Raw genomic sequence first — 13,650 nt, forward strand, 5'->3', positions numbered from 1 at the left:
GCCATCGCAGAGTACTCTTGTGTCCATCCCCCACAACAACAGGTGGAGCACTTTAGAAACTGTTGAGATTACCTGGCAGAGAAAAGTCAAAGGGGTGATAGGGGATTTGTTAGTGAGGGGAACAGAACAAGAGGGGACTAATATCCCAGTGGTAAGGCTCGCTAGTGCTAGTGTGGGGAGAGGGGGGGGTGTGGTTAAAATAAGTTGTAGGGGAAATGGGAGCCAGAATGACAGAACAGATAGTGGAGAGGGTGAATTGAATTGAATTGACTTTATTACATACGTCCTTCATATACATGAGGAGTAGAAATCTTTACATCTCCATCTAAATGTTAAAAGTGCAATTCACAGTAATTTATAACAGATAGTTTATACATAGGACAGTCGATATAACATAGTTTACAATTGTATCAGCATGAATTAATCAGTCTGATGGCCTGGTAGAAGATGATGTCCCGGAGCCTGTTGGTCCCTTTGCTGTGGTACCGTTTCCTGGATGGGAGCAGCAGGAACAGTTTGTGGTTGTGGTGAATTGGGTCCCTAATATCCTTTGGGCCCCTTTTACACACCTGTCTCTGTAAATGTCCTGAATAGTGGGAAGTTCACATCTACAGATGTGCTGGGCTGTCTGCACCACTCTCTGCAGGTTCCTGCGATTAAGGGAAGTACAGTTCCCATACCAGGCAGTGATGCAGCCAGTCAGGATGCTCTCAATTGTGTGTCCCTGTAGAAAGACCTTTGGATTTTGGGCCCCATCCCCAACTTCTTCAACTATCTGCGGTGAAAGAAGTGCTGCTGTGCTCTTTTCACAACACAGCCGGTATGTACAGACCATGTACATGAAAGATGGCAAATGGAGTTTAATGCTGGTGAGTGTGAGATGCTACATTTTGGTAGGATAATCAAAATAGGACATACATGGTAAATGGTAGGGCATTGAAGAATGCAGTAGAACAGAGGGATCTGGGAGTAATGGTGCATCATTCCCTGAAGGTGGAATCTCATGTGGATAGGGTGGTGAAGAAAGCTTTTGGTGTGCTGGCCTTCATAAATCAGAGCATTGAGTATAGGAGCTGGAATGTAATGTTAAAATTGTACAAGGCATTGGTAAGGCCAAATTTGGAGTATTGTGTACAGTTCTGGTCACCGAATAATCGGAAAGATGTCAACAAAATAGAGAGAATACAGAGATTTACTAGAATGTTACCTGGGTTTCAGCACCTCAGTTACAGAGAAAGGTTGAACAAGTTGGGTCTTTATTTTTTTGGGGCGTAGAAGGTTGAGGGGGGTCTTGACAGAGGTATTTAAAATTATGAGGGGGATAGATAGAGTTGACGTGTATAGGCTTTTTCCATTGAGAGTAGGTGAGATTCAAACAAGAGGACATGAGTTGAGAGTTAGGGGGCAGAAGTTTAGGGGTAACATGAGGGGAGTGGTAGAGTGTGGTAGCTGTGTGGAATGAGCTTCCAGCAGAAGTGGTAGAGGCAGGCTCGATATTGTCATTTAAAGTAAAATTGGATAGCTGTATGGACAGGAAAGGAATGGAGGGTTATGGGCTGAGTGCAGGTTGGTGGGACTAGGTGAGAGTAAGCATTCAGCATGGACTAGAAGGGCTGAGATTGCCTGTTTCCATGCTGTAATTGTTATATGGTTATATGTGAGATCCTCGGAGATGTTTATGCTGAGGAACTTAAAGCTGTTCACCGTCTTAACCCCAGATCCATTGATGTCAATAGGGGTTAGCCTGTCTCCATTCCTGCTGTAGTCCACAATCGGCTCCTTTGTTTTTGTGACAATGAGCGAGAGTTTGTTTTCTTGACATCAGTCAGATGTTGTTCAGACCTCAGACAGAGTCAGCAATCAAATGGTTGAGCATGGTGCGATGAATGTGCTGAGCTGTGTATATCACAATGCAAGAAGCATCGTAGGAAAGCCAGATGAGCTCAGGACAGGGAATTATGAAGTTGTATCCATTGTGGGGACTTGGTTGCATCCAACAGTTTGAGGGATTTAGAGGAATAAATTTGTAGAGAGATTGCACCATGCCAAGATGCAAAGGTTGTTCCAGTAAGTGATTTTAACTTTCCATATATTGACTGGGACTCCCATACAGCAAAAGGACTAGATGGAGTAGAGTTTGTCAAATGTGCCCTTAATCTGTAATTTGAATTCCTGACGTAGAAGTGTGCAGTAAGCTGTTAGGAAATGATCCAGGGCTGGTGACAGAAATTAGTGATCATAATGCCATGAGATTCAAAGTAAATATGGAAAACGAGAGGTGTGCACCACGGGTTGAGATTCTAAATTGGAGAAAGGTCAATTTTGATGGTATGAGAAAGGCTCTGACAAGTGTGGTTTGGAACAGGCTGCTTTCTGGCAAAGGAGTACTTGGTAAGTGGGAGGCCTTCAGAAGTGAAATTTTGAGGATGTAGAGTTTATACATGCCTGCTAAAATAAAAGTTGAAAAGTTACAGGTGCAGGGAACCTTGCTTTTCAAGAGATATTGAGGCCAGGATATTTTGTTCCTCTAAATGCCTCAGACTGTTGGGTGCTACCAAGACGCATGAATGACAACAGTATCATGATTCCATGCCCTGAGCTCACCTGACTTTTTTTTTTAGTTGTCTGCTTTTGGTTTCTGAAAGTTTCCCAACAGGTTTTGGGTAAGTTATTGGAATGTATGTGCAGGAACCGGATATATACTGTAAGTATTTGGATAGGTGTGGACTGATAAAGGATAGACAGCATGGCTTTGTGCACGGTAGGTCATGTCTATCCAATCTTATAGAGTCTCTTGAGGAGGTTATGAGGAAAGTGGTTGAAGGCAAGGCAGTGGATGTTGTCTACATGGACTTTAGCAAGGCACTGGGCAAAGTCTCATATGGGAGATTGGTCAAGAAGGTTCAGTCACTCAGCATTCAAGATGAGATAGTAAATTGGGTGAGTCACTGTCTTTGGGAGAAGCCAGAGTGTGGTAGCACATGGTTGCCTCTCTGACTGGAGGCCTGTGACTAGTGGTTTGCCACAGGGATCAGTGCTGTATCTGTTATTGTGTGTCATCTATATCAGTAATCTGGTTGATAGTGTGGTTAACTGGATCAGCAAATTTGTGGATCACACCAAGATTAGTGGTGTCGTGAACAGCAAGGAAGACTATCATGGCTTGCAGTGCAATCTGGATCAGCTGGAATAATGGGATAAGAAATGCAAAATGGAATTTAATGGAGACAAGTGTGAGGTGTTGCATTTTGGTTGGACCTAGGTCTTACACAGTGAATGTTAGGGCACTGAGGATTGCTGTAGAAGAAAGGCATCTGAGAATACAGGTCTGTATTTCACTGAAAGTGGTGTCACAGTTAGATAGGGATGGAAAGAAAGATTTTGGCACGTTGGCCTTTTTGAACCAAAGTACTGACAACAATAGATGGATGTTCTGTTGACTTTGTACAAGACATTGGTGAGGCCTAATTTGGAGTATTGTGTGCGGTTTTGGTCACCAACCTACAGGAAGATGTAAAAGAGGTTGAAAGAGTTCAGAGAAGATTCACAAGGATTTTGCCAGGTCTGGAGGACTTGGGTTATAAGGAAAGATTGAGCAGGTCAAGACTTTATTCCTTAGAATGTAGAAGACCGAGGGGAGATTTGATTGTGATAGAGGGGTATAGATAGGGTAAATGCAAGCTGGCTTTCTCTACTGAGATTGGGCGGTACTACAACCAGAGGCCATGGGTTAAGGGTGAAAGGTGAGATATTAGGCGCACATGAGGGGAAACTTCTTCACACAGACGGTCATCCGGGTGTGGAATGAGCAGCCAGCACAAGTGGTGCATGCGAGCTCAATTTCAACATTTAAGAGGTTTGCATAGGTACATGGATGGTAGGGGTATGGAAGTGGGCAGTTTAAATAGTTCAGCACAAACCAGATGGCCCAAAGGGCCTGTTTCTGTGTTGTAATTTTCTGTGACTGTGACAAGAACCTGAAATAATACAAAAATTCACTCCAAGTCCTTTTAACAGCTGTGTGGACCAACCATTCATCTCAGCAGGAATTTTTTATATGGCGTTAAAACTGTGGCACTTTAAGTTAATAATACATAAAAGAAAATCCCAGATGCATGTCAAGAAAGACTATTTGTGAGAGGGTGTTTCAGTTACTGTGGGGCCAGGCATCCATGGGGCTCAGCAGGAACAGGGAATAATACCAATGGAGAGAGTCAAACTGAGCCAGGTCACAGATTGGAGATGGCAGAAATGCCCCATTCTTATAGAGACAGGAAGAGCATCAGAGAATTTGATGGTCACTCCAGATACCAGCACTGTGCCCATGCAGAAGATGATTTCTCTGTCCAACTTGGGTTGAACCTCACTGTAACAGTGTGATATCAGATCAAACCTTGGCAACTCAAGTAATCTCATCTGAAATGTTGTCCTACACCAATTGATGGATTTTGTAAATCTTTTTACAGGTTAAAAACGAGAAGGAATTTGCCTCCAGCAATCTCAAACACGGCACGCCAGTTTTGCTGTCCCTGTCAAGATATTTAAGAACTGGAGCAAGGGATCGACCATCGTTCCTGTTCAGACTGTGGGAAGGTATTCTCTCAGTCTTCTGACCGACTGACATGCCCATAACTTTCCAAGGGAAAGGCCGTTCACCTGCTCAGATAGTGGGAATGGATTCACTCGGTTATCTCAATTGAAGGTATATCAGCAAGTTCACACTGGGCAAGGCCATTCATCTGTTCTGTGTGTGAGAAAGGATTCAGTCGGTCTTCCCACCTGCGGACACACCAGTCAGTTCACATTGGGTAGAGGCTGGTCATCTGCTGAATTTCTGGGAAAGGAAAAAGGATTCACTCAGTCATCTAACCTAATGGCTCACCAGCGAGTTCAAACTGGGGAGAAGCCATTCACCTGCTCAGTCTGTGGGAAGAGATACACTGATTCATCCATCCTACAGAGACATCAGCGAATTCACACTGGGGAGAAGCCATTCACCTGCTCAGAATGTGGGAAGAGATTCACTCAGTCATCCGACCTACAGAGACATCAGCGAGTTCACACTGGGGAGAAGCCGTTCACCTGCTCATTCTGTGGGAAGAGATTCACTGATTCATCCACCCTACAGAAACACCAGCGAATTCACTCTGGGGAGAAGCCGTTCACCTGCTCAGAATGTGGCATGAGATTCACTGATTCATCCCACCTACAGAGTCACCAGCGAGTTCACACTGGGGAGAAGCCGTTCACCTGCTCAGTCTGTGGGAAGGGATTCACTCAGTCATTCACCCTACAGAGACATCAGCAAGTTCACACTGGGGAGAAGCCGTTCCCCTGCTTAGAATGTGGGAAGAGATTCACTAGGTCATCCAGACTACTGGCACACCAGTCAGTTCACACGGGGCAGAGGCCGTTCACCTGCTCAGAATGTGGGAAGAGATTCACTTGGTCATCCTGCCTACAGAGTCATCAGCGAGTTCACACGGGGGAGAAGCCGTTCGCCTGCTCAGAATGTGGGAAGAGATTCACTTGGTCATCCGATCTGCAGAGTCATCAGCGAATTCACACTGGGGAGAAGCCGTTCACCTGCTCCGAATGTGGGAAGAGATTCACTGATTCATCCCACCTACAGAGTCACCAGCGAGTTCACACTGGGGAGAAGCCGTTCACCTGCTCCGAATGTGGGAAGAGATTCACTTACTCATCCAACCTACACAGTCATCAGCGAGTTCACACTGGGGAGAAGCCGTTCACCTGCTCAGAATGTGGGAAGAGATTCACTAGGTCATCCGGACTGCTGGCACACCAGTCAGCTCACACGCGGGAGAGGCCATTCTCCTGCTCAGTCTGTGGGAAGAGATTCACTAATTTGTCCACCCTACAGAAACACCAGCGAGTTCACACTGGGGAGAGGCCGTTCACCTGCTCAGAATGTGGGAAGAGATTCACTCAGTCATCCGACCTACAGAGACATCAGCGAGTTCACACTGGGGAGAAGCCGTTCAACTGCTCAGTCTGTGGGAAGAGGTTCACTGATTCGTCCACCCTGCAGAAACACCAGCGAGTTCACACTGGGGAGAAGCCATTCACCTGAACAGAATGTGGTAAGAGATTCACCCGGTCATCCCACCTACTGGCACACCAGTCAGTTCGCACTGGGGAGAGGCCGTTCACCTGCTCAGAATGTGGGAAGAGATTCACTCACTCATCCAACCTACAGAGTCATCAGCGAGTTCACACTGGGGAGAGGCCGTTCACCTGCTCAGACTGTGGGAAGAGATTCACTCAGTCATCCCACCTACTGGCACACCAGTCAGTTCACACTGGGCCATTGTTATGAATCCCTAGGTTTCATTTTCTGTGGACTGTCATTTTAAGAGAGAGAGAGAGATTAAGAATGGAAATCAGTCTGACTTGCAGCTTGTTTACATCGCTCGCTGCTTGTTTTAACCGAGGACACAGATACTCAGAGTCAGATGGAGATGAAGGAGGAAAAATGGAAGGTTCGAAACAAGGGAACTGGTGGCCAAGGGTCACTGTTTAGAACTTTCCTCTGCCCACAAGGGTGGGTTAATTATCGATTCAGCGAACATCAAATGTGTGGTTGTCACCTCATTTGATCCATAGGAGTGGATCGGATTTGGGGTATCCTATGAAGACCACCTATGTGTTAACACTTGCCTGGGTGTGGTGTGGTAATTCACTTGAAGACGATACCCCTTGTGACAAGTCACTTCCTGTGATAATTCGTAAATGGATTTGGAACGATGACGGATAAAATCTGCAGCGACTGTTCTCTCGTTTTACCACCATGGAAACTTGAATTCACGTTATTGCCTTCTCTCGACATTTACCCTGGATTACAAATATCTCTCTCTCCTCAACTGCTCTGTGGTTGAACTGAACTTTCATAGCTCACCATCTCAAGACTCCAAGCTTTGTTTCCCCCGAGTTCAATAGTTTGGGAGTTATATTTACACACACGTACGCATAACACTGTTAACTTCTGTTTATCTTGCTTAAAATACTATATTGTTAGTAGATGCTAATAAAGATAGTGGATTTAACATCAAAACCAGACTCCAGGTGTAGTTTATTGCTGCTGGTTCGTTTCTAGAGCGTTATGGTTCATAAAAAAATGGGGCCTGCATCCTGGATATGAACAGATTTGGGGGTGTATAGATTACTAACCAACTTCATTGGTGAAATCCCTTTTGATTTATTTGTGTGGCAGAAGCAATGGATGTTGATAGATGTCTGGAAGCGCCAACCTCTGAGGCACTAAAGGACACCAGAAGGATTGCGTTTTGAGTATTGCTGAAAGGTTAAAACTTGTGAAGGTGAAATCGACAATGAGGAGGTTACAGATGCAGAGGATAATAGCTGAACATTATGTATATGAGGGTGTGTTTAAAGTGGAGGAGTTGGAGGTGTTTCCTGAAAGTAAACCTAGTGAGCTTGGGCTCCCGTACAAGTTAGAAAAATTAAAGATGGAGGCTGTGGAACGGCAGAGGCAGGTTGAGGCTAGAGAGGCAGTAAAACAGAGAGAAGAGGCAGAAAAACAGGGAAGAAGCAGAAAGACAGAGGCTGTTCGAGCTGGAAAAGATAGAGAGATTGCAGCAAAAGGGTCTCGCGTTAGACTCTGGGGATAAGTTTGAGGCCAGTCGGAAAGTTAAATTGCTACCTCCATTTGATGAGGCAGAGGTTGATAAATACTTTCAGCATTTTGAGAAGGTTGCTCTGAGTTTAAAGTGGCAAAAAGAGGGTTGGCCCATTCTCTTACAAAGTGTAATTAAGGGGAAGGCTCAGCGAGCCTATTCTGCTTTGACTGTTGTTGAAGCAGCTGATTATGACATAGTGTAACAGGCTGTGCTCAGTGCTTATGAGTTGGTCCCAGAAGCATACAGGCAAAAGTTTAGAAATTTGAGGAAATCTGTGAACCAGACTTATATGGATTTGCTTATGAGAAGTTTGTGTGTTTTGACCGCTGGTGCACATATAAAAATGTTAATGATGATTTTAACAGCTTGAAAGATTTGGTTTTAACTGAAGAATTCAGGAGGTGCATCCCTGATGACATAAAGACGTATTTAAATGAAAAGGATGCTGCCACTTTGCAGGAGTCTGCTAGATTAGCAGATGTGTTTGCTTTAACTCATAAGGTTAAGTTTACCCAGAATAAGAGCTTCCAAAGGAGTAGCAGGGATAACCAGGGTAAACCAGAAATTGAAGTTGGGTTTAGTGACAAGAGTGAGGATGAAGGGAAGCAGTTGAAGGAGAAATATTCTGGTCTTTCTTGTTACTATTGTAAGAAAGCTGGTCATATGATGGCTAATTGTCCTGTCCTGAAGAAGAAAAAGGAAAAGGAGGCAGTCCCACATGCCTGTGATCAGTATGTTGAAGCACCTATAAACCCACAGGGTTCTGAACATTCTGTTGAGGCTCAGTTAAGGACTGAGAGGTCTGAATGAGTTAAGAAGGGATTCGATCATTTTATGTCAGATGGGTTTATATTAGTAATGGAAGGGTCAACCCCGGTACCAGTGAAAATTCTTTGAGATACTAGGGCTTCTCAGTCACTTATATTAGACAGTATTCTAAAGTTTGGTGATGAGACTGACATTGGTGAGGTAAATCTTATTAAAGGCACTGGGGGCAGCATTGTATCTTTTCCATTGCACAAGGTAACTTTACAGTCAGGGTTGGTTTCAGGACCTGTTAAGATCGGATTATGCTCCAGTTTACCGGTGGAAGATGTTACTTTGCTGATAGGGAATGACCTGGCAGATGGTAAGGTTGTTCCTGCAGTTCAGTTGACAACTAAGCCAACCACTGACGACCCACAGATGGATTTTAACATTTATCCTTCCTGCACAGTAACTCGAAGTACAGCTAAAAAGTCTGCCAATGCAGACGGTTCTGTGCAGCATGATTCTGATACCCATGATAGCCAAAGTTGGGATTCAGGTTATGATGACTTAAAACAGAGATCATCTTCCTTTTTCCCTTCTGCTCCACGGAACCAGACCCAATGCTAGAGACCGCATCGCCGTGGTCGTCCTCTGTCAGGTCATCCCCCTCAACAGCATCTAAAACGAGATAACAATTACTGAGGGGGATGGCCACAGGGGTGCTCTCTGCTATCTGAGCTCTTCCCATCCCTTCCCTGACAGTCACCCACTTATCGATCTCCTGCTCACGTTCCATTATAAGCTGTAGATCATCAAGCCGCAGTTCCAGATCCCTAACACGTTCTCTCATCAGCTGCATCTCAGCACACCGGGCGCCGATATGGCCGTCTGGGAGACGGGAAGATTCCCGGAATTCCCACATCTTACACCCAGAGCAAAGTACTAACCCTGCAGACAGGCTCTGGTACATGTTTGTATGTTCAGTAAACATATTCACTGCTTAATTGCCTGGAGGAGGGAACGAGATGGGAAATGTCCAAATCTGCTGATAACACAGAAGCAAAGGAAGGAAATCTAATGACGACGTTCTGGTTCTGCATCAAGTAATTCAAAAGGCAGATTGTATTTTGGCCTTCACCGCACAGGGAGTGGAGATTATGTAACGGGCCTGTGTAGCTACTATTGCACAGGGTGTTAGTGAGGCCACATCTGGAATTCTATGCACAGTTTTAATCCCCAAGCAGAAAGAAATCTTAGAGTAGCTATGGAGCCAGCAGTGCAGTTTTACCAGTGTATTACATGGGATGATTTACCAGCAGAGGTGAGATGATTTGGCCCTGAAATTTAGAACATATTCACAAACGATAGGGTATTTATGAAGCATCTTCATAGAGTATCATATGATCAATCCGTGCACAGTACATAAGCTGTGGATATATGTTTTTACTATTGTGTTTTTGTGTTGCTTTGGAGCCGGAGTAATAACTATTTCGATCTCATTTACACTTGTCTGTTGGAAATGGAATTAAACAACCTTGAATCTTGAATAAACATTTCAGCAGTCTGCAGCGTCACATTTCTGTCTCTCAGCGTTACTGCGGCAGAGCACCACCCGGTGACAACAGAGTCCACAAATCAGGGGCTCCTGTTATTGTGGCAAATCACCACCAAGTGGAAGTGCTGTCCAGAAAAGAGAGAGGTTTACAGCAATAAGGAGGGGTGTAGGGGGCTGGAAGCCAACTCTGCAAGTGGATGAAGTTCTAGACCTGCCCCAAACCACTCTCCTCACCACTAGACAGGGTCCCAAACAGGGGTCATCTACTGTTTCCAGTTTTCCACGTGTGTCCTCCTCGACATTAGTGAGACCCAATGTACTCTCTGCATTCTGCACTCTGTCCCGATGAGATTCTGCAGGTGTTGGAGATGCAGAGTAAGAAACACAAGATGTTGGAGGAAGTCAGGAGGTCAGGTAGCTTCTATAGAGGGGGATAAAGCAAAACAGAGATTTCCTGCCGAGACCCTTCATCAGGACTGGAAGTGGGGAGAAGCTGGAACAAGATGATGCGGGGAGTGGAAGAGTCCAAGCTGGTAGATGGTAGGTGAAGCCAGGTAAGAGTGAAGGTGAGTGGGTGGGGGAGGTGGGAGATGAAGTGAGACGCTGAGAGGTGGGAGGTGGAAAATGCAAAGGACTGAAAAGAAGGAATTTGATAGGATAGGAGAGCGGACCATGGGGAAAAGAGGAAGTAAAAGAGGAACCAGAGGGAGACGGTCCACAGTGGAGAAGAGAGAAGTGGGGAGACAGAATGGAGGAGACGGGTGTGTGTGTTGATGAAAGGAAAAGGAAGAGGTAGAAGTTAAAGATATCGATGTTCATGCCATCGGGTTGTAGACTACCCGGATGTAATATGAGGTGTTGCTCCTTTAACCTGAGAGTGGACTCATCGAGTTAGTTAAACGATGAACCGGAAGGGAGAGCGGATTAATAATTTTCCCCTGGCATCCCTATTAAATCAATCCTCTCTCACCTTGAACCAGTGCCGTCTGGTTGTTGGTTCCACAAAAGTGGGGAAAAGGACTGCGCACGTTCCCCAGTTCTGGACACTCAGGGTTTGGAACACTTGCATCATGTCAGCCTCAATCTCCTGCACTTCAAGGTGTGAAGTCCCAACCTGCCCAGCCTCTCTCCAGAACTCAGTCCCTCGAGTACCGGCACCATTCTCGTAAATCTCTCCTGCACTCATTCCAGCTTGACGTCCTCTCTCCTACAGCAGAACCACCAAAACTGAATACAATAATCCAGGGTGTAAACACGAGAAAATCTGCAGATGCTGGAAATTCAAGCGACACACAGAAAATTCTGGTGGAACGCAGCAGGCCAGGCAGCATCAATAGGAAATAATCCAGGCGTGGATACCCTCACGATACCTTAACCCTAATGCAACCGCACTAGCCTCTTCAGTCCATGAGCCATGAGATGTGAGACAGAGGCTGCTCAGCCAATCGAGTCTGTTCCACCATTCCTTCGTGTCCAATTGATTATCTCTCTCAACCCCATTCTCCTGCCTTCTCCCCATAATCTTTCAACATCCATTTAAAATACACTCACTGACTTGGCCTCTGCTCCATCTGTGGCAATGAATTCCAAAGATTTACCACTCCCTGACTACAGAAATTCCTCCTCATCTCTGCTCTCAGTGGATGCTCTATACATTGAGGCCGTGGCCTCTGGTCCCAGACTCACACAGCGTAGGGTGCATCTTCTTCATAGCCACTCTGTCCAGGCCTTTCAATATTTGATAGGTTTCAATGAGATCCCCTCTCTTTCTTCTGGACCAGTGAGTACAGGGTCAAAGCCGTCTAACGATCCTAAGTTAACCCTTTCATTCCTAGAACCTTCATGAACCTTCTCCAGACCCGCTCCAATACGAGCACATCTTTTTCTCAGACAGGAGGTCGGAAACTGCTCACAATACACCAACAGCGAACTGACCGATGTGTTATAAAGCTACAGTGTCACATCCTTGCTCTTATATGTTAACATTACCGTTTTCATCTTTTATCAACTCAATCTGCAAGCAAACCTTTCCGGACTCCTGCTCAAGGACTCCCAAGTACCTATGCACCTCAGATTTTTGAATTTTCTCCCATTTATTTTTTTTTCCAACGCCCTTATTCCTCCTACCAATTGTACGTGAGCATATATTTGCATACACTGTATTTCATCTACTACTTAGTTGCCTGTTATCCAAACCTATCGAAGTCCATCTGCAGACTCCCACTTTGCTCTAAACTACCTGCCCTGTACCTATCTTTGTATCAACTGCAAAGTTCGTCACCAAGGTATCAATTCCGTCATCCATATCATTCAGATTTAACATGAAAAGATGCAGTCTCAATACTGACCCCCATGGAACACCATTAGTTAGTGACAGCAAAACAGAATTGCCACATTATTCTGACTCTTTCTCCCTGGTCAGTCAGCCAAGCTTCGACCCATACAAGCACCTTTCCTGTAATTCCATGCGCTGTGATCTTGTTAAGCAACCTCACATGCAGCACCTTAGAGATACAGAAAACCTACAACACAGAACAGGCCCCTTGGTCCACAAAGCTGTGCCAAACATTTCCTTACCCTAGAACTACCTAGGCTTACCCATACTCCTCTATTTTTCTAAGCTCCATGTACCTATCCAGGAGACTCTTAAAAGACCCCATCGTTTCCACCTCAACACTGTCTCTGGCAGCCCATTCCACGCACTCACTACTCACTGCATAAAAAATTTACCCTTTATATCTCCTCTGTACCTACACCCATGCACCCTAAAACAGTGCCCTCTTGTGTTAGCCATTTCAGCCCTGGGGAAAAAACCTGTCTGTCCACACAACCAATGCCTCTCCTCTTCTTATACACCTCTATCAGGTCACCTCTCATCCTCCGTCACTCCAAAGAGAAAAGGCCGAGTTCACTCAACCAACTCTCATAAGGCATGCTCCCCAATCCAGGCAACATCCTTGTACATCTCCTCTGCATTGCCCTTTTGGGATGCATTTTCTATCTCCCATTGTCATTTGTGGACTACATACTTACTTCAGTTTGGAGGTCTCTACAATTCCCATCAGGGATTTTTTTGTTTTTTACATTTGCTGTTCCTTAATTCTACACCTTCCAACCCTATGCCACCTCTTTCCAATGATTTTATTTAATATTTTACCAACAGAGCCACACAACCCCACTACCAGCTTGTTCTTGGCTTGGTCTTTCAAGAAACAAAAGTATCTGGGAAACAAGAGGACCTGCAGATTCGAGAAATCTAGAGAAACATAGAAAATAGGTGCAGGAGTAGGCCATTCGGCCCTTCGAGCCTGCACCGCCATTTATTATGATCATGGCTGATCATCCAACTCAGAACCCCGCCCCAGCCTTCCCTCCATACCCCCTAACCCCCGTAGCCACAAGGGCCATATCTAACTCCCTCTTAAATATATCCAATGAACTGGCCTCAACTGTTTCCTGTGGCAGAGAATTCCACAGATTCACCACTCTCTGTGTGAAGAAGTTTTTCCTAATCTCGGTCCTAAAAGGCTTCCCCTCTATCCTCAAACTGTGGCCCCTCGTTCTGGACTTCCCCAACATCGGGAACAATCTTCCTGCATCCAGCCTGTCCAATCCCTTTAGGATTTTATACGTTTCAATCAGATCCCCCCTCAATCTTCTAAATTCCAACGAGTACAAGCCCAG

The 13,650-nt window shown here is 45.3% G+C and overlaps 1 protein-coding gene and 1 long non-coding RNA gene across 2 annotated transcripts in view; one reads left to right on the forward strand and one right to left on the reverse strand.

Annotated features, from left to right (window-relative positions):
• The window catches only part of LOC140208557 (uncharacterized), a 28,255-nt gene extending 21,180 nt beyond the window's left edge, over positions 1–7,075 (forward strand). Inside the window, 1 exon segment of the mRNA XM_072277305.1 lies at positions 5,159–7,075. Within this exon segment, the coding sequence (XP_072133406.1) occupies positions 5,159–6,340 (1,182 nt within the window). The 3' untranslated portion in view covers positions 6,341–7,075.
• Positions 7,076–8,657: 1,582 nt separating this feature from the next.
• Positions 8,658–13,650, reverse strand: part of LOC140208560 (uncharacterized) — a 32,938-nt gene continuing 27,945 nt past the window's right edge. Inside the window, exon 4 of the long non-coding RNA XR_011888823.1 lies at positions 8,658–9,089. This is a non-coding gene — a long non-coding RNA (uncharacterized lncRNA). The remainder of the gene's footprint in view (positions 9,090–13,650) is intronic.

Source organism: Mobula birostris, chromosome 13, assembly GCF_030028105.1.
Source record: "Mobula birostris isolate sMobBir1 chromosome 13, sMobBir1.hap1, whole genome shotgun sequence".
Taxonomy (NCBI): Eukaryota; Metazoa; Chordata; class Chondrichthyes; order Myliobatiformes; family Myliobatidae; genus Mobula; species Mobula birostris.